Below are 21899 nucleotides of genomic sequence, written 5' to 3' on the forward strand. Positions count from 1 at the left end.
TGACTGGTCAGTGGAAAGGCCCGGATCCTATTTTAATAAGATCCAGGGGAGCTGTCTGTGTTTTCCCACAGGAAGAAAACAATCCATTCTGGGTACCGGAGCGCCTCACGCGAAAGCTCGCGGCAGCTGAAGATGATCCTCCAACGAATATACCTGCAACTAATTCCAGTTCTTGCTTGGATCCTTCTAAATCGGGTTCCTAGTATTGTGGGGGTACAACGTTGGGCCATTTTGTCTGCATTCCCGAAGCCTATGCCAGTCAGACATAATTCATTGGCTTTCCCAAAATTCTTCTCATCCAATAAAGATTTAGGCCTGCCTTATTTGCCTTATGATGAGACTGAGGCATCATTAGGGGAAAGCCATGACTTTCCAGAAGCTGGCTCCCTTTGCTTTCAAATCGAGGATTCTGTAGGAGATTGTGTTCGGCTTACCAAAAGGATTCTTGGGTCATTTGGCTATAAGGATTGGGATTGGGAAATTATGTCCCAAAAGGAAAGGGATAGTAAAGATGTCATCGATATCTATTATACCTTTTCGCATAAGGTCACCTGGATAAACGGTTCCTTTTTAGGACCAAATTTTTTAGATAAAGATAGACCTCTTCAACCTAGGGTGGCCCCTTCATGTACATGGGAGGAAGATGAGACCATCCCTCCATGGTCCGACTGTCAGTCGTGCTTTACTCGATGGGCTGACAAAAATAAAACCTTTTCCTTTTCCCCAAATATGTTGATGGATCCTACAAAAAGTATGGTAATGAAAAAGGGGCTCTTTATACAACATCGAGATATGGCCCCTTTTTATAAATGGATACTTTGTGGGATAAATGGTAGTTGTACGGACCTCAATCCTCTGGGATTCATTAGTGGTGGTACTGTAGGGAAATCAATTGTCATGGGTGCCATAAATGGTACTGTGTTAAAAAAAAAAGGTTATGGAAATGGTAAATGTGACAAGGCAGATTACCCATTGGAATAGAACCATTACAAATCAGACAACTTTTCCACCTAGTCCTGTCTGTGTTTATCCTCCTTTTTTATTTGTTTTGTCCAATAATTCTTTTAGAAATTGTACCAATGAGACATGCTGGATGTCGCAATGTTGGAATGCCAGGCGTTACACTCGTGCCCTGGTTGTTAGAGTCCCGCAGTGGATCCCAATCCCTGTGGAGACTCCATCCACCCTCTCCCTGTTTAGACAGAAGAGAGATTTTGGCATCACCGCAGCCTTTGTTACTGCCATCGCTGTCATTGCAGCTACTGCCACTGCAGCCGGCTTGGCAATGGCAAATTCAGTCCAAACAAGCACAACAGTAAATCAATTGTCAGCAGGTGTGGCTGAAGCCATGAACCTTCATGTATCTGCTAGCACACAATTAAAAGGTGGATTGATGATTCTTAACCAGCGTGAGGATCTTATGGAAGAAAGAATAGATATTTTATTTCAATTGGCTCAATTAGGATGTGAGAGAAAAATAGGAGCACTCTGTATTACCAGTGTACAATATGAAAATTTTACCCGAGCCACTAATTTGTCCAGGAAATTGTCCTTATATCTTGCAGGAAACTAGTCAGAAGGATTTGAAGAAATGCTTGAAGAGCTAAGGGCGGCGGTGGTGACCATTAATTCTACTCGAGTGGATTTATCGCTCACAGATGGCTTATTATCCTGGGCTTCTTCCGCCTTTTCTTATTTTAAGGAATGGGTGGGCGTTGGAATGTTTGGTGCAGCCCTATGTTGTGGCTTAGTGTTCTTACTCTGGTTGGTCTGCAAGCCAACAACAATATGACAAGGTCGTGATCGCGCAAGCACTTGTGGCCTTGGAGCAGGGATCATCTCCCAAAAATTTGGTTATCCATGTTAAAAAATTAAAACAGACTGTGACACTCAGTCGATGCACCTCAGGGGTTTTACCCATTGCACTGAGTCGATGAGTGATCCAAGTCACAATGTTGCCTTTGCCTAAGCGGCTGCGGTACCAAGATAGGAGAATGACAGCCCTTGCACTCCCTGGAATTTTATTCCATTGCACGGGAATGGGTGTCACCTCCATTTTTAATCTTCTCCCTTAGCCCCTGCACCCAGAGGACTTGTCTCCATTGCACCTGGTGAGGTAAGGGAGTAATCTAAAGCTCTTGATCGCTTACTCCCCAAAGAAGGAGTTTGCTTGATCAAGCTTAGGGCTTTCTTGTGCCGCGCTTACAAGGCTTTGAGGCAGTTTTCATTCATTAAAACAAAAAGGGAGAGATGTGGAGAGCAGAGAGAGTGCAAGTGCCATTATGAGATGGCACCGACATCCGGCCCTGGCCCTAATGAACAAACAATAGACCACGTCTGCAAGTTGCAAAAGCGCCCCAAGCCACTGTCCAGCCCGGGGGCATTACTGCCCAGTCCGGGGTGTCACACAGAGCAATGGGCAAACAGCCAACCAGTGGAGTACACGCCGCCATAGGGTGTATTTAAGCAGCACCATTCTGGCGGTTATCATCTTCCTCTATTCATCGTAATAAATGTTACTGCAGTAGAATCCTTGTGTCCACGTGCTTTCTTGCTGGCGAGACGATTGCGTGGGTCACACTAAGTTGAAATGCAATTCTTAGTGTTTGGGACTTTTGGCATCATGAAGACTGAAATCTTTCCTCACCATGTTATTATTAGACATTATTACTGCCTAATAAGATAAAGTGCTCCAGGTGAAAGTGTGAGGATCTGAGCTCACATTTTCACTGAAGCATAAAAATAGTGTTACAATCCAGTGATCATATGGCAGGTAGAACCCAGGAGAGGTGTTCTGGCCACAGTACCAGTCTTATGTGCTGAAAACAATAAAGAAAATGTGGAGTCATTTAGTGTAGTACTCTTCACAGCACTGGATAAGGAGAGGAAGAAAGAATCTTAGTGATTTCAAAGCCCGATTGTGTTATAGGTCAGTCAGTGCTACATGGTTAGACTGTTTCAGTCAATCAAATAAGTCAGTCAGTTAGTGAATAATTGAACAAATGACTAAGAGTCACTGTGAAATAATGTGGACAGCTGTGAATAATGTGAACTGAACCTGGATGTCCTTTCTCCCTTGCAGTCATACTTATTGACACTCATGAACCTGTACATGCAGAAAGACTCACATCCACACTAATAATGCACACAGTTCATCAATACACAAAAAGTTAAAATAAATTTAAATATGGATTCACATTAATTAATTCCAGCAACTGAAGGCAGAGACAAGATGTTTTCCATGAGCTCAAGGGCATTACATGGTGTATTCCAGGCAAAGATACTCAGAAAATATCTTAGAAATGACAACTATGGCAATATTTGATTTGAAATAACTTTGTGTTATACTCTAAATAAGTTATTGTCACAAAAAAACTGGATCAAGCTATAATAACATTTCTTAATTGTTGAGGCAGAAGGGCCAAGGTCCAGACATCAAAAGTTCTGATGTTTGCTCTGAACCCAGTGTTTTTTTCATGGACAATTTATTTTTGAACACATACAATATAACTAAAGCAAAATAATAATAAATTAAATTTCCTGAGACCATAACTAAGGAAGGTTAATACTGTGGGATTTTACCTAATCTTACCTACTTAAGATAGCAATGGTAATTCCAGTCATTGATGAGAGTATATTAAAATACTGATTTTATAGAAACATTGGTATTTGAATTATAAAAACTATTGCACTAAATAGGAGGTTTTATGGTCTATGTCTTCTACCAGTATGTTTTTTTTAACCTTTAATCCTTTTTAGGTATAAGTTTAAGAACTATCAGTTTGTTCTGTCCCTGGTATTTGCCATTGAGGAAATCAATCAAAACCCTAATCTTCTACCCAACACAACTCTTGGCTTTGATCTCTATAATGTTGTACTTTATGAAACAAGTATCCTTATAGTTCCTTCTGTTTGGCTCACAATGTTGAGACAAACACTAGCTAATTACAACTGTGGACTGAGGAGAATGTCACCTGCTGCACTTACAGGAACATCATGGAAAATATCTTCCCAAATTGGGAAACTGCTAAAACTTTACAAAATACCTCAGGTGAGAATTGGGATGTTGAAACTAGGAGTTAAGTGGGTTTTTTTGACATTACTGTATTTCTAAAAATGTAAAATGAGCACTTGGATAAACCATCTATGAAGAAAAGTATGAAGGAACTTGATGATATATCCACAGTTCCATTACTTAAAATAGAAAGGAAGGAGAAGAGGGTGAAACAAACTACATTACTGAAACTGGAGACCTGTCAGTAATATTTTTTTTAGAAAAGTGTCTATTGGGTTTGCCTTTTAATATATGAGAAAACTATATTCATCTTGACTGTTTGTATTTGTTGATTCAGTCCTTATATTCTATTTGATGCCAGTGTTGTCCTTCTTGTTTCCAATCTTCTTTTCCTACAGCTCACATTTGGGCCTTTTGATTCTACCTTAAATGACCAAGGTCAGTTTAATTCTCTCTATCAGATGGCCCCCAAGGACACATATCTGTCAACTGCCATATTTTATTTGATGCTTCATTTCAGCTGGTCCTGGGTTGGTCTTATCCTCCCAGATGACCACAGAGGGATCCAGATTCTGTCAGACTTGCAAGAAGATATGGAGAGTAACAATATCTGCTTAGGCTTTTTGAAAATGATCCCTATTACCTGGAATGCACATTCCAGTGCATTATGGAAAGATCTGATAAAGATTCAAGAATCATCAACTAATGTGGTAGTTATTTTTGGGGACCTTGTTTCTTTGCAAGGTTTAATGCGACTTATTGGGGAATTGTTAGTGACATGTAAAGTCTGGATCTTAAACTCTCAATGGGATGTTAGTTACAATTTTGATTATTTCATGTTAGAGTCATTCCATGGAAGCCTCATTTTTTCACACCACCATGAAGAGATGGTTGACTTTACAAATTTTGTTCAAACAGTTAATCCCTACAAATACCCAGAAGACACTTATCTTCCTAAGTTTTGGTTTCTGTTTTTCAAGTGCTCATTTTCTGAGTCTGATTGTCAACTTTTGGAAAACTGCCAACCCAATGCTTCTTTGGACTTACTGCCCAGACACCTTTTTGACCCTGTCATAAGTGAAGAGAGCTACAATATATACAATGCTGTCTATGCTGTGGCCTTCAGTCTCCATGAGATGAATCTTCAGCAAATAGAGACACAACCATATACTAATGAAGAAGAAAAGGAATTCTTCCCCTGGCAGGTAATATCCTTTCTTGTGTGTTGTAATATCAGCAATGTGGTGTTTTATTATTTCATAAGGCATTCAAATTAGGTATCATAGATTTTAGAACATATTGTCAATAAACAAGGATTTGTTACTCAGAGAAGGGGAAGAAACAGTAGAGTCTTAAGGGTTGAAATGCTTCTGAGGTCTACCACAGGGTTATCAAGTTAACGATCACTTTAAAGTGTCCTTTCCATACCAGGGCCCTTATTTTAAGGATGGGAGCATCGAATATATTCCATAAGATCATAGTTTTGGCTATCTTTCCAAAGCAATTTGAATCAGCTGAAGCCACATTATTTGTTGTCTTGCTGACTTAGCTGTGCTTAGTTCAAGGATTTATCTTGAGAAGGAGGTGGTTTTCAAAATTCATTGCACTTCAATCCAAGCCAACCTGATGCCTCCTTTAAGATGCTTTTAATTCTTGTTCCCACCATTGCCTGCAAATTTAATGATTGCCTTGTTTTAATTGCTGAGTAGTATTCCATTGTGTAAATGTACCACAATTTCTGTATCTGTTCCTCAACTGAGGGACATCTGGGTTGTTTCCAGATTCTGGCTATTATGAATAAAGCTGTTATCAAAATTCTGAGCAAATGTCCTGGTTGTATACTTGAGAATATTTTGGATATATGTCTAAGAGTGTAGAGCTGGATCTTGAGGTAGCACTATTCCTAATTGTCTGAGAAAGCACTAGATTGATTTCCAAAGTGGTTGTACAAGTTTACATTCCCACCATCAAAGGAGGAGGGTTCTCCTTTCTCCACATCCTCTCTAGCATGTGTTGTCATTTGAGTTTTTGCTCTTACGCATTCTGATGGGTGTAAGGTGAAATCCCAGGGTCATTGTGATTTGTATTTCCCTGATGACTAAGGACATTGAGCATTTTTAAGTGTTTCTCTGCCATTAGATATTCCTCTATTGAGAATTCTCTGTTTAGCTCTGTACACCATTTTTTAATTAGATTAGCTTGTTTGTGGGTGTTTAACTTCTTAAGTTCTTTATACATTCTGGACATGAGCCCTTTGTCAGATATAGGGTTGGTGAAGATCCTTTTCCAGTCTGTATCCTGTCGTGCTGAGTGAGGTATCCCAGAGCAGAAAAACACACATGGTATATACTCACTTATAATTGGATATTAGACATATAGTATATGATAATCATACTAAAATCTATACTCCTAAAGAAACTAGGAAAGAAGTAAGACCCTGGGTAAGAATATTAGTCCTCATTAAGAAAGGCAAATGGTATAGACATTAGAAGAAAGAGAAAACAGGGAACAGGGCAGGAGCCTACCACAGAGGTCCTCTGAAAGAATCTACCCAGGAGATGCTGAGACTCATAACCAAACTTTGGGCAAAGTGTGCAGGGAATCTTATGAAAGAAGGGGGAGATAGAAAGACCTTGAGGGAGCAGAAGCTCCACAAGGAGAGCAAAAGAACCAAAATATCTGGGCACAGGTGTCTTTTCTGAGACTGATAAGGGCCATTCTTGGAGATAAACTAGAACTTCTGCACAGATGTAGCCCAGGGCAGCTCACTGTCCAAGTGGGTAACCCAGTAAGGGGAACAGGGGCTGTCTTTGACAGGAACTCAGTGACTGGCTCATTAATCACCTGCATCTGAGGGTGCAAAGCCTTACCAGTCCACAGAGGAATACAATGCAGCCAGTCCTGATGAGACCTGATAGGCTAGGGTCAGATGGAAGGGGAAAAGGACCTCCCCTATCAGTGGACTCTAGAAAGGATAGGGGCAATGAAGAGGGAGGCAGGAGGGATTTCATGGAACAAGGGATGGGGGATACAGATGTGAATAAATTGTAATAAATAAAAACTAAATTATAAAAAGAAAAGATGCTTTTTTATGATGGGATAATAACACTGAGTAGCTTTGCACTACTTTTTTTTAAAAAATGTTTTTATTATCTTAGATTACTTCAAGCTAGGTTTCTACATCTGTTTTAGCTCCTACCTTTCCTAAAGAACACCCTACTGAAAAATCATGTGAGAGGTCTCAGAGTAATTGATGGGAGAAAACACTTAGATTCAGACTATGACATTCTCAATTTTTGGAATTTTCCAAAGGGTCTTGGATTAAAGGTGAAAATGGGAACCTTTTCTTCAGATGCTCCCCTTGGTCAACAGTTGTCTTTATCTGAGCAGATTATTCAGTGGCCTGCAACATTTACAAAGGTGAGTCATGACTTAACTCACTTTGACCTCTAACAAAAAAAAAAAAAAAAACAAAAGTAGTTTTCAGGATGCAATGATCATTTGACACTTATTCAGTATCAATCAATATTCAGCAACCCAGTAGCCAATTCAACAGCCAATGAGGACTGTTTTCTCATTTCCTCACTCTATTCAATGGAAATTTTATTTTAAATCTTATAAATGCCCACATATTTCTTATGAATATTGCCTGTTAGGTTTCTGTCATTGCCTCAAAACACTGAGAGGCTTATTTTGTAACCGATCCTAAGAAATTTCAGTGAGTGGTAAAGTGACATTTTTATTGTTAGCCTCTGAAAAAGATAGATTAGCATGACAGGTGTGTGTATGTGTGTTTGCTTTGCTGCTTTAAATAAACAGTAAACAAAAGCAACTTTAGGGAGAACAGGTTTGTTTTGGCTGACTCTGTGAGCACACAGTCCACCATAGGGGAAAAATAATGTTTATGAGACAAAGGATGTGATGACACCAAACCCACAGACCAGAATCAGAGTTCAAAAAACACAGTTGCTCATCTTCCATCTCTTTTTCATTATGTCTGTGACAGGAGGATAATGAATGATTGACCCCCATTTTGTGGTGGCTTTATCCACCTCAGGTAAATGTTTCCATACAACTTCTCACAGAAATGCCCAAAGACTAGTGTCAATGAAGAATCCAAGTTCCATAGAGTTGTCAATCAACATTCACAACCACATTGGATATTAAAACTCCCTGTAGTAGCCAGTAAGTAAGAGACAGTTTGAATCTGAAGTCATACCATGATCTTCTGGCAAACTACTTTAGTGACAACAGCTACATATTTTGAATCAAGATTTAAATATGTGGGTTGTGTAGCCCAAAAGATTCCAAAATTAGCAACACCAAAATCTATCTTTCACTGTACATGGAAGCATTTCCAGATTAACATATGATGATACTTAGAAATATGCCACTCACTCAAATTTTTCATAAAAACCCAAACATTTGCTAATAGTTTTTATTTCTCTTAGATTCCTCAGTCTGTGTGCAGTGAGAGCTGTAGGCCTGGATTCAGGAAGTCTGCCAGGGAAGGCAAGGCTGTCTGCTGCTTTGATTGCACTCCTTGTGCAGACAATGAGATTTCCAATGAGACAGGTAAATACAGGCTTACAGAGAACTTTCCAACTTTTCCACAGAAGTCTGCAATCCCTGAGCCAAGGAAAAGGTTTTGGAGAGAAGAGATAGACTTTTGTTCTTTGATTAGAAATTTAAAGTGTTCCAAAAGAAAGCAAAAGAGTCAGAGACACACTCATTCCCATAGTCAGAAGTCTCATAATAATACTAGGCTAATAGGTAAAATATTATGCAGAATATATGCAGAAATATATGCAGAAATCCTGGTGTACTTGCGCAGGCCTTGAATTTGCTGTTTCAGTCTCTGTGAGCTCATATACATCTTGCTTAGTTGATTCAGAGAGCTTTGGTCTCCTGGTACCCTCCATCCCCTTTGACTCTTACAATCCACCCACCACCCTCTCTTAGTGGGAGTCCCTGACTGCTGGGAGGAGGGATTTGATATAGACCTCCAATTTAGACTCTCTTAACATAATGCCTGGTTGTGGGTCTTTGAATCCACTCTGATCTCCTGACAGAGGAAACTTCTGTGGTGATAATTGGATAAGGCACTCATCTAATAATATAGCAGAATATCATTAGGAATAATTTTATTGATTTTTTTAGTTCAGTTATATATGGTTTTATCCTAGGTTCTGGGATATCCAGTCTCTTGACCTTTGTTATACAAGAAGTGTCATTCATGGGCTCCTTCTTCCTGAGTGGTCCTTAAGTCAGATCAAATATTTCTTGGATAATTCCACAACTTTTTTATTTTTATTTGTTTTTAATATATTACAGTTTATCCACTTTGTATCCCAGCTGTACCACTTCCCTTGTCCCCTCCCATCTTCTTCTCCCCCTGTGCCCCTCCCACAGTCCACTGATATATGACCCTAGCCTATCAGGTCTCATCTGGACTGGCTGCATTGTCTTCCTCTGTAGCCTGGTAAGATACCCCCTTCAAGAGTAGGTGATCAAAGAGCCAGCCACTGAATTCATGTCGGAGACAGCCCCTATCCCCCTTACTACTGAATCCCCATGGACACTGAACTGCAATGGGCTACATCTGTGCAGGGTTTCTAGGTTATTTCCATCATGGTCCTTGGTTGGAGTTTCAGTCTTAGAAAAGATCCTGTTGCCCATGATCAGTAGACTATTGTTTGGTTATTAGTAATCAAAATGCTATTATCCTTTTGTAAGTAATACCTGCCAAATTTGTCTTTATATGTCTACATGATCACACTCAGGATGTTTCTTTATCTAGTTACATCCATTTGTCTGCAAATTTCATGATGTGAGCCAGAATTATAACAGCTTAAAGGTAGAATCTTCTGCTTTCAGTCACTTTTGGATCACACTTGTTTAAGAAATTTTTAGGACACATTAGACAAAGAATAGGGACAATACAGTTAATGGTAATAAAAACCCAATACCATCAGCTTGAGGCTGACGATGAATTGTAAGAGCCCAAGACTGGCCTCTTTATACAAAAGGAAAGGAGTGAATAAAAAGTTTAAGTTGGCTTGGGTGAAATGAGAAGCCATGTTGAAATGAGAAGCCATGTTGACCAGGAACTGAACTCAGGTACCAGGAAATATCACAGAATTTGCTGTTGGCAGAAAACAAAGTTAACTCTCCTAGCAACAGCTTCCTGGAAATATCACAGAATAAATACTTGGTAGAAAACAGAGACAATCTCCCTGGCAACAATCAATGAGGAATGGTTGGGAAAATTTTCCCCAGCATTCCAGATGTAGTTTAAAAGAATGCCAATTGTGATTATGTGCCTCAGCTAGAGGGTCACCTTACCCCTATGACTTTTACCCAATCCTTTAATGCCAAGGCATGAACCCCATTGCTTGCTGTCATGGAAACCCCCTGCTTGTGTTTTTTTTTTTCCTTCCAGGGCTCAGGGTCCCACTTCTCTACTGCTGTGTGTGTCAGTGAGACTTGGGTCCCAAGTTCTATTGCTCTTGCAATAAAGATCTCTTGCTCTTGCATTGAGTCATCTACTGCTGTTCTCTGAGGGGACTGTGATTCTGGAATAATATCACCATAGGCAAAAATGGCTGTATAGTTTTGAAATGATTCATATACTACTTAGTATTTGTTTCTGAAACAATAAAGAAAGGTGAATCAGGAAACATTTTAATGAACTAAGGCTGAGTAACAACTTAGGGGGAAAGGGAACACCTGAGGATTGATTCATAATCCTGTTCATAATTTCTGCACAGATATGGACCAATGTGTGATGTGTCCAGAAAGTCACTATGCAAACTCAGAGAAGAACCACTGCCTCCAGAAATCTGTGAGCTTTTTATCCTATGAAGACCCTTTGGGGATGGTCCTCACCACCACATCACTGTGCTTCTCTGCAATCACAGTTGTGGTTCTTGTAGTCTTTTTGAAGCATAGAGACACACCCATTGTCAAGGCCAATAATAGGGCTCTCAGCTACACCCTGCTATTGGCACTCAGCATCTGTTTCCTCAGTTCCTTGCTCTTCATTGGCCAGCCCAACACAGTCACCTGCATCATGCAGCAGACAGCATTTGGAATCTTGTTCACTGTGGCTCTCTCCACAGTATTGGCCAAAGCTATCACAGTGTTTATTGCTTTCAAGGTCACTGTTTCAGCTAGATTGGTGAGGTGGTTAATGGTATCAAGGACCCCTAACTTCATCATTCCCATCTGCACACTGATCCAATTTGTTCTCTGTGGAATATGGCTGGTTACCTCTCCACCCTTCATTGATCATGATGCTCATGCTGAATATGGCCACATCATCATTGTGTGCAACAAAGGATCAGTAGTAGTCTTCCACTGTGTCCTGGGATACCTCTGCACCTTGGCACTTGGGAGCTACATCATGGCCTTCTTGTCCAGAAATTTTCCTGACACATTCAATGAAGCCAGGTTCCTGTCATTCAGCATGCAGGTGTTCTTCTGTGTGTGGGTCACCATCCTCCCTGTCTACCACAGCACAAAGGGAAAGGTCATGGTGGCTATGGAAGCCTTCTCTGTCTTGGCTTCCAGTGCAGCTCTCCTTGGTTTGATCTTTGTCCCCAAATGCTACATCATTTTGTTAAGACCAGATAAGAACTCCTGTCTTGACATCAGGCACAAAACCCATTCAAGAAAGAAGTCATTTAAAATTTAGTTAAAATTACAATTAACCTATGTTAATAAATTAAATACAATGACAAAACCAGTACCACACCATTCTAAATCTCTTATTCAGGGAGAATATGATGAGAGTATGATGGTTCCTCATTTATTTGTACTAAAGTCTCTCTGAACTGAAACCATTATTTTTAACCTATTTTTAAAATTCATGGTTTACTATTTGTCTGTAATAAAATTTCTGTTTTCTTTATTGGTCTGAAACCCAAAAGTATAACAGTGTGGAATAAACTCATGGATATCTGTGTGCCTTTGCTTACAAAATGCTGGTGTTAAAGATGTGTCTCCTTGTTGCCAGCCATGTCGTATTTATTTGATCCTAATCTGAGAGCTGGATTTTGAGGGGATGAAGGAGAGGGCTGCAGCAGGGATACAAAGTGAATAATGTGTAATAAATAAAAATACATTAAAAACATTAATTTTAAGGTAACTTATTTCATTTTTGAACCCAGAAGATTCTATTACATTCTACTCTATAAGCTAAACATGAGAGCATATAGAGTCTCAAGCATCAGTTTCACAGGTTCCTCAAGTGATTTTTCAGAAGAAATTTCATGATTTAGCATGACAATAGAAGTTAATGTTTTCATATCTTATTTTGTTACATGAGGGAAAATAAAGCCTCTTACTATAGGGAATTACCACAGATAACTGATTTGTAACTTATAGTTGTTTAGATGCACAGATCTCAGCAACAGGGTGTGAGTAACTAATCGGGTGGTTTAGTCTGTTATGAGAAAAAGGCTTTGGAGCAAAGGCAAGCAGAGTGAGTAATAGGCATTATGGAAGATGAAGTTACTAAAACTCTACAGCAGAATAATATGGAGGGTATATTCTTCATTGTAATAAATTAAACTTCATTCTTAGAGAAGTAGAAGTCATGGATAATGACAATGGAAATGGAAATAATATTTTAAATTACCTCAGATCAAAGAACCACTTTTTTACCACACCTTGCTGGTTTGGCTAGAAGCTGCTTTTTAATATTTCAGTCAGAGAAAAAAAAGTGGTCAATTTTAGTTTTCCTCAATAGCAGCATTGTAGACAGTCCCTAATTCTAGGGAAGAAATACTAGATCCCTTCCTCTAATTCTTTTTTTTTTTAATTTGTCCTTTTATTACAATTTATCTACTTTGAATCTCAGCTGTAGCCCCTCTCTCATCCCATTCCAATCTCACCATCCGTCCCTCTTTTCCTCCCATGTCCCTCCTTACCATCAGTCTGACCCTAGCCTATCAGGTCTCATCAGGACTGTCTGAATTGTCTTCCTCTGTGGCCTGGTAAGGCTGTTACCTACCACTCAATGGGAAGTGATCAAAGAGCCTGCCACTGAATTTATGTCAGAGACAGTCCCTCCTTCTCTTATGAGGGAACCCACTTGGAGACCCACATGGAATACATCTGTGCAGTAGTTCTAGGTTATATCCATGAATGGTCCTTGAATGGTCTGAAAAGACCGCTGGGTCCAAATATTTTGGTTCTGCTGCTCTCTTTGTGGAGCTTCTGTCCTTCCAGATCTTCCTACCTACCCCTTTTTACATAAGATTCTCTGCACTCTCCTCAAAGTTTGGCTATGAGTCTCAGCATCTGCTTTGATACCCTGAAGGTTAGAATCTTTAAGAGATCATCTGTGGTATGATACTGTCATTCAAACTGTTTTCAACCTCTTCCCATATCTATCCAGTTTGCCTTTCTGAATGAGGATTGATCATCTTACCCATGGTCCTCCTTCTTGCTTGACTTCTTTAGGTGTACCGATTTAAGTAAGTTTATCCTATATTATACGTCTAATATCCACTTATAAGTGAATATATAACACATGTGTCTTTCTTCTTCTGTGATAGCTCAGGATAATCTTTTCTAGTTTCCAACAATTGCCTGAAAATTTTATCATTTCTTTGTTTTTAATTGCTACATAATATTCCATTGCGTAAATGTAACACAATATATGTATCCATTCCTATGTTGGGAGACCGGACACACTAAATCTCTTAGAAGAAATAGTGGGAAGAACTTTGATCTCATTGGCACTGGAGACAACTTCCTGAACAGAACACCAACAGCACAGGCTCTAAGATCAACACTCAATAAATGGGACCTCATGAAAATGAAAAGCTTCTGAAAAGCAAAGGACAGTGTCATCAGAACAAAAGGACAGCCTACAGACTTGGAAAGCATCTTCACCAAACCCTATCTGACAGAGGGCTAATACCCTGAATATATAAAGAATTTAAGAAGTTAAACAGCCAGAAATCAAGTAATACAATTTAAAAATGGGGTACAGAGCTAAACAGAATTCTCTGTAGAGGAATATCAAATGGCAGAGAAACACTTAAAGAGATGCTCAACATCCTTAGCCATCAGAGAAATGCAAGTCAAAATGACCCTGTGATTTCACCTTACACCCATGAGAATGGCAAAGATCCAACACTCAAGTGACAACACATGCTGGAGAGGTTGTGGAGAAAGGACAACACTCCTCCATTGATGGTGCAAATGTAAACTTGTACAACCATTTTGGAAATCAATCTGGTGCTTTCTCAGACAAATAGGAATAGCACTTCCTCAAGATCCAGCTATACCACTCCTAGGAATATATCCAAAAGATGCTCAAGTACACAACAAGCACTTTTGTTCAACCATGTTTTTAGCAGGTTTATTCATAATAGCCAGAATCTGGAAACAACCTAGATGTCCATCAGTGGAGGAATGATTACAGAAATTGTGGTACTTTTACACAATGGAATACTACTCAGAAGTTTAAAACAAGGAAATCATGAAATTTATAGGCAAATGGTGGAACTAGAAAAGATCATCCTGAGTGAGGTATTACATGAGCAGAAAGACACACACGATATATACTCACTTAAAGTGGGTACTAGACCTATAAGATAGGATAAACATACTAAAATCTGTATACCTAAAGAAGATAAACAAGAAAGAGGACCCAGGGTAAGATGATCAATCCTCACTTAGAAAGATAAATGAGATGGACATTGGAAGTAGGAAAAAACAAGTAACAGGACAGGAGACTACCACAGAGGGCTTTGGAAAGACTTTACCTAGCAGTGTATCAAAGCAGCTGCTGAGACTCATAACCAAACCTTCTGCAGAGTGCAGGGAATCATATGAAAGAAGGGAGAGTAAGTATGACCTGGAGAGGACAGGAGCTTCACAAAGACCAAAGATATCAAGACACAGGGGTCTTTCATGAGACTGTTTCTCCAACCAAGGACCAAGTATGGAAATAAGCTAGAACCCCTGCTCCGATGTAGCCCATGGTAGCTCAGTATCCAAGTGCGTAAACAAGTAAGGGGAACAAGGACTATTTCTGACATGCACTCAATGGCTGGCTCTTTGACCTCCCCCCACTGCGGAGGGATTAGCAGGCTTACTTGGCCACAGAGGAGGACATGGCAGCCAATCTGGAAGATACCTGATAAGCTAGGGTCAGATGGATGAAGAGGAGGCCTTCCCCTATTAGTGGACTGAGAAAGGGGCAGGGAGAAGATGAGGGAGGGAGGGTGGAATGGGGAGGGAATGAGGAAGGGGGCTACAGCTGGGATACAATGTAAATAATCTGTGATTAATATTTAAAAATAAAAATAATTTATAAAAATAAAATAAAATAATTGAAAAATAAAGGGAAGGGAAGGGAAAGGGTATGGAATGAAAGGAAAGAAAATAACAAGAAAAAAGAAAAAGAAAGGGAAGAGATAGAAAAGGAAAAAGGAAAGGAAAGTAAACAAAAAGTAGAGGTACAGGAAGGGACAAGATGAGAAGGGAAGGAGTGGGAATGTAAGGGAAGGACTGGGATGTTAAGGGAAGAGAAGGGAAAGGAAAAGATAGGAAATGTAAGGTAAAGAAAGGAAAAAGGAAAGGAAAGAAAAGGAAAAAGAAAGGAAAGTTAAGGAAAGGGAATGGAAGAGAAGGAAAGGAAATAATAGGAAAGGAAAGGAAAGGAAAGAAAAGGAAAGGAAAGGAAAAGACAAGGGAAGGTAACAGAAGGAAAAAAGTATGGAAGGAAAGAAAGGGAATTGAAGGAAAAAGGAAAGGAAATGAAAAAGTAAAAAAGATAAAGTAATGAAATAAAGAGCAAAAGGAATGGAAGGGAAGAAAAGGAATGGAAAGGTTAGGAAAGAGAACAGAAAGAGAATGGAAAGGGAGGGAAAAGGGAAAATAAAGGAGAGGGAATGGAAGGAAAAAAGGAAAGAAAAGAAAAAAGGAAAGATGGGGAAAAGTAAATTTATGGGAAGGAAAGGAAAAGAAGAAATAGAAAGGAAAAAGGAACGAAAAGGAAAAATGGGAAATGGAAGGGATAGGATGGAAAGAGAAAGTAAGGGAAAGGGAAGAGAATGAAAGGAAATAAAGGGAAAGGAAGGGAAGGGAAAGAAAAAAGAAACAAAACAAAATAAAGAATAGTTAAGGGAAGGAAAGGAAAGGGAAGGGAAAGTAAACCAAATAAAGGAAAGGAAAATGGAAATGAAATAAAAGGAAAAGGAAAAAAGGAATGGAAAGGTACTTAAAGGGAAGAAAAGGGATGGGAGGGGAAAAGGAAGAAAAAGAAAAGGAACATAAAGGAAAAGAGCAGGAAAGGGAAGGGAATGGATGGGAATGGATGGGAATGAGTATGGAAGGTAAGGAAAGGTAAGAAAAAAAGAAAGGAAGTAAATAGGAAAACAAAGTACAGGTAAAGAAATGAAAAGAAAAGCAAAGAGATGTGGAAGGGAGGGAAGGGAAGAAAACAGAAGAGAAACAGAAGGAAATAAAAGAAAGGGAAAGGAAATGGAAGGCAAGAAAAGGTGAAAAAAGTGAAGGAAAGAAAAGGAAATGGAAGGCAAGGAAAGGTGAAAGGAAAGGGAAGGAAAGAGAAGAGAAGGAAAGGATAAAAAAGGAAAGGAAAGGGTGGGGAAAGGAAAGGGAAGGGGTGGAAAAGAAAAGGGTGAGAAAGAAAAGGAAATGAAAGAAAAAGGAAAGGGAAGAGAAGGGAAGGAAAGCAGAGAGAATGAGAAAGAAAAGATAAAAGGAAAGGAAAATTTCTTGGGACAGGAAAGAACGGGAAGGGAATGGACGGGAAGAAGTATGGTAGGAAAGTAAAGGATACAAAAGGAAAGAAAAAGAAATAAAAGGAAAGGAAAAGGAAAAGGAAATGGGTGGCTATGGAAGGGAAGGGAAGGAAAGTACAGAGCAGAGAAGGGAAAGGTAGGGAAAAAAGGGAGGGAAGGGAAGAGAAGAAAAAAGGTAAGAATGAGAAAGGAATGGAAATGAAAGGAATGGAATGGAAAAGAGAAGGAATGGGGTGGGAATGCAAAGGAAAGGGAAGGGATAAAAAGGGAAAGGAAAAGCAAAGGAAAGCAAAGGAAAGGGAAGGTAATGAAAATGGAAAGAAAAGAGAAAGGATAAAGGTAAAAAAGAAAGGAAAGGAAACAAAAAACAAGAAAAGAAAGGAAAGGAAAAAGGAAATGAATGGAAAGGACTGTAAAGGAAAAAGGAAAGAAATGGAAAGGAAAGAACAAGGAAATGGATGGGTAGGGACAGAAAGAAAAGGGAAGGAAAACTGAAATGAAAGGAAAGAAAAAGAGGAAAAGGGAAGCGAACGGAAGGAAAGGAAGAGAAGGGAAGAGAAGGAAAAAGGTAGCGCAATCCAAGATGGAGGAGACCAGCATGCACAATATCGGAGGAGCTTCTCAGAGAACCTGAAACTTGGAAATTTGTCAGTGGATGGATAGTTGAATGCAGAATATTGATATTGAGGCGTTCTCGGAGAAAGGGGACAAACCCTGAGCTGAGACTATTAGGATTCAGGTCGACCACAGACTTCTTCACTGACTTCTCCTGGAGACTGAATTCCCAGGCACTTCCCTTTTAATGGGCCTCCCTATTCAATGGTGGAGTCAGCAGTGGAGGCAGTGGAGCTCCTAGCATAGAGCACAGTGTTGGCTACTCCTAGCACAGAACCCCTGCTTGAGATTTAAGACAGATAATACTCACTCCCCCAGCACTTCTCCTCGAGAGGCCTCCCTTCTCCCTCCTTGGAGAAGGCAGAGGCTGCAGAGGCAACCTACAGTGCCCAACACAGAGTGCAGTGCCAGATCCACAGTGCCCACAGCTCCTAGCACAGAGCACAGTGCTGATGGCTCCACCAGGCCAACCAGGTCTTTGGCTCCGCACGGCCTTCCAGAAATCTCCAGCAGCCTCCTAGTTCTGCAGCAGTGGTTGGACTGCCAGTGGTCTGCAACACCAGCCCCCAAGTTCTGCAGCAACATAGGGATTCTTGGGACAGCATTATCAACATTGAAGGCCATGCTCTGTGGGTCTATCAGTGAAGTCGAGGCAAGCAACTCATGGAGTCCAGAAAGATCTGAATACCAGAATGACAGTATGACAGAACTGTAGACCACTGAGATATTCAGGAAATTGACACAGGCACATTGTGCCCTCAAACAGTGTGTGCATTCCAGGCTCCATGGTCAGGAAAATATTTAAAGATAATTGTAGAAAAAAAAATTTCCAACTCAAAGAAATAGATGACCATAATCATACAAGAAGCCTAAAGAACACCAAATAGACTAGGACAGAAAAGAAACTCTTCACATCACATCATAGTCAAAACACTAAACCTACAGAAAAAAAGAAAATATATTAAAGGCAGCAATGGAAAAAGGCCAAGTAACATATAAAGGTAGACTTATCAGAATCATACCAGATTTCTCAGCAGAAACTATGAAAGCCAGAGAAGCCTGGGCAGATGTCATGCAGACTTTAAGGAACCACAGATGCCAACCCAGACTATTCTACCCAGCAAAGCTGTCAATCAACATAGAGGGAGAAAGCAAAATATTCCATGACAAAACTAAATTTAAACAATATCTACATGGCAACCCAGCCCTACAGAAGATACTAGAAGGAAAACTCCAATCCAATGAATACAACTGCACCCAAGACAAGATAGGATACAGATAACTGTCACAACAAAAAATTAAAAGAAAACAAGCAGTGAATCACAGTAATATCATCAACTCCACAAAAAAGGAACTAATGTTCATTGGTCACTATTACCTATCAACATCAATGGACTCAACCCTCCAATAAAAAGACACAGACTAACAGAATGGTTGTAGAAACAGGATCCAACATTCTGCTGCATCCAAGAAACACACCTCTGCAACTAACATAAATAAACACTACCACAGGGCTAGAAAAGTGTTTTTCAAGGAAATGGATGCAGGAAACAAGCTGGGGTAGTTATCCTAATATCTAATAAAATAGACTTTCAAACAAAATTAATGAAAAAAGATTAAGAGGGGCACTTCATTCTCCTCAAAAGAAAAATACACCGGGAGGACTTCACAACACTGAATATCTATGCCCCGAATACAAGAGTACCTACATTTGTAAATGAAACAATACTAAAGCTTAAATTGCACATTGATCCTAACACCTTAATGGTGGGAGACTTCAACACTCCACTCTCACCAAAGGACAGATCATCTAGACAGAAGCTAAAGAGGGAAATAAAGGCACTTAAAGAGGTCCTAAATCAAATGGACCTAATAGGTGCATACAGAACTTTTCACCTAAATTCAAAAGACTATACCATCTTTTCGGCACCTCATGGAATCTTCTCCAAAATACACAAAGCAAGTCTCAGCAGATACTAGAAGCCTGAAATAATCCCTAATATTCTACTGACCATCATGGACTAAATCTGAATCTCAACAACAACAGAAATAGCAAAAAAGCCTGGATTCACGTGGAAACTGAACAACTCTCTACTCAATGAGAGCTGGGTTAGGGAAAAAAATAAAGAAAGAAATTAAAGTCTTCCTAGATTTCAATGTTCTGAGCGCCTCCCACCATATTAGTGACAATTCTCTTCTTGGGTGACTTTGACACCTTGAAATTCCTGCCTCCTCTTTCTAAGCACCATAGTTATAGGCCTGTGTCACCATACCTGGAGGCTTCAGTTTCATTTAGTGATGTAATAGAATGATGGGTTGAATAAGATGAACACTTAACTATATTACAAAATATCTAATCTCTGTGAGCCTGGGATTCTCTCTCTGTAGAATGAGGTTAGAACTCTGACCTCGTCTGTAGTTTAGACTCCATGATAAAAGAAAATAATATTACTCATAGAGAGAAGACAGTGGACATTAACCAGGAGGGGTGCATTTGATGGGAGCCTTCCTCTGTTACTGGAGTTAGGACCAGAGCCCATGTTCTGGCTACCCTAACCACCAAGGTTCAGTCACTCAGCCTCATTAAGCCAATTAAAAGAACTAAATTATCAAGCTATGACATGTCTACTTACAATTCAGGCACTCTGGAGGCAAGGTGGGTATATATACTGTGTGGGATATACACAGAAATTGAAGACAGAAAGAGATACATAGTGGGACTACTCTTTAAAATAAAAAAAGAGTGAAAACAATGACAAAAAGCAAAGTATTAATGAAGACTGAAAACATATTAACATACTTATTCAGTAATTTTGACCAGTGATGAACTTATAAGATAACTAATTCATTGTTGAGGTCCTAACAATTTTAGATGGAAGGTGAGATACAACTAAGTAATCTAACCAAGCCATAAAATTAATTTTCGTTATCCTTAAATCCCTCTTTTATTCTTAGATCCTTTATTTCCTGCAAGTTATTCAGACATTGAGTTAATGTTTATTTAACAGAGTTTGCATCTGGAGGAATCAGCCTTTTCACATAAAGAGATTTGAGGGAAAATTAGAATTTCATGGAGTCCATGGTTTCACTAGATGTTCCCTAAGGGGAGATAAAAATGTGTCTTTACAATCATTATTCCTACCAGGCAGGCAGATTAAAGGGATGAAAGAGTGGGAAACTGAAGAGCTTTAAGATCCAATAGGGCATACCTAAATTTACTAGCATTCCAGCATTGGGCAAAAAACCAAGTATCATTACCACAATTACTTGGCTCTATCTGGCTAATAATGAATAAAAATGGGGGATATAGACAAACAGGTGTGGGCTTATAGGAAATATTATGAGAAGCCTTAACCCCTCGTTGTAACATCCTGCGTCAGTTCTAGAACTAGCAGTGGTGGTGTCCGAGCTCTGAGTAGGTTCAGGAGACCATTGCCCCCAGGGGCAAGACGTGCTCCATGTAAATTGACTAACTCCATGTTTTCCTCCACTTTTGAAAGTCATTTAAGGTTCTTAAATTATTTTTTCCCTTTTTTCTTAAATTTTTCATCAATTACACTTTATTCATTCTGCATCCCCCCATAAGCCCCTCCCTCCTCTCCTCCCAATCCCACCCTCCCTCCTCCCTCTGCTTGCATGCCACTCCCCAAGTCCACTAATAGGGGAGGTTCTCCTCTCCTTTCTGATCTTAGTCTGTCAGTTCACATCAAAAGTGGCTGCATTGTCCTCTACTGTGGCCTGGTAAGGCTGCCCCCCCCCAGAGGGAGGTGATCAAAGAGCAGGCCAATCAGATTATGTCAGAGGCAGTCCCTCTTCACATCACTATGTAACCCAATTGGACTCTGAACTGCCCTGGGCTACATCTGTGCAGGGGTTCTAGGTTATCTCCATGAATAGTCCTTGGTTGGAGTATGAGTGTCTGGGAAGTTCCCTGTGTTCAAATTTTCTTGTTCTGTTGCTCTCCTTGTGGAGACCCTGTCCTCTCCAGCTCTTACTATTTCCCAGTTCTTACCTAAAATTCCGTTCTCCTGCCCAACAGTTGCCCATCCGGCTCAGCATCTGCTTTGATAGTCTGAAGGGCAGAGGCTTTCAGAGGCCCTCTGTGGTAGGTTCCTAGGTTGTTTCATGTTTTCTTCTTCTTCTGATGTCCATCCTCTTTGCCTTTCTGGATGGGGATTGGACGTTTTAGTTAGGGTCCTCTCTCTTGCTTAGTTTCTTTAGATGCACAGGTTTTAGTGGGTTTGTCCTATGTTGTATGTCTATATGAGTGAGTATATACCATGTGTGTATTTTTGCTTCTGGGACAACTCACTCAGGATGATCCTTTCCAGATCCCACCATTTACCTGCAAATTTCATGATTTCCTTATTTTTCATTGCTGAGTAATATTCCATTGTATCAAAGCAGATGCTAAGCCTGATGGGCAACTGTTAGGCAGAGTGAATGGAATTTTAGGTAAGAACTGGGAAATAGTAAGAGCTGGA

General features: G+C 39.8%; 1 protein-coding gene across 1 annotated transcript in view; it reads left to right on the forward strand.

The window, feature by feature from the left end:
• Positions 1-11711, forward strand: part of LOC132650710 (vomeronasal type-2 receptor 116-like) — a 40595-nt gene extending 28884 nt beyond the window's left edge. Inside the window, exons 2-6 of the mRNA XM_060376051.1 lie at positions 3760-4051; positions 4414-5220; positions 7208-7435; positions 8467-8590; positions 10786-11711. Coding sequence (XP_060232034.1) covers positions 3760-4051; positions 4414-5220; positions 7208-7435; positions 8467-8590; positions 10786-11711 — 2377 coding nt within the window. The remainder of the gene's footprint in view (positions 1-3759; positions 4052-4413; positions 5221-7207; positions 7436-8466; positions 8591-10785) is intronic.
• Positions 11712-21899: the final 10188 nt, after the last annotated feature.

This window comes from Meriones unguiculatus (assembly GCF_030254825.1).
Source record: "Meriones unguiculatus strain TT.TT164.6M chromosome 13 unlocalized genomic scaffold, Bangor_MerUng_6.1 Chr13_unordered_Scaffold_28, whole genome shotgun sequence".
Lineage (NCBI taxonomy): Eukaryota > Metazoa > Chordata > Mammalia > Rodentia > Muridae > Meriones > Meriones unguiculatus.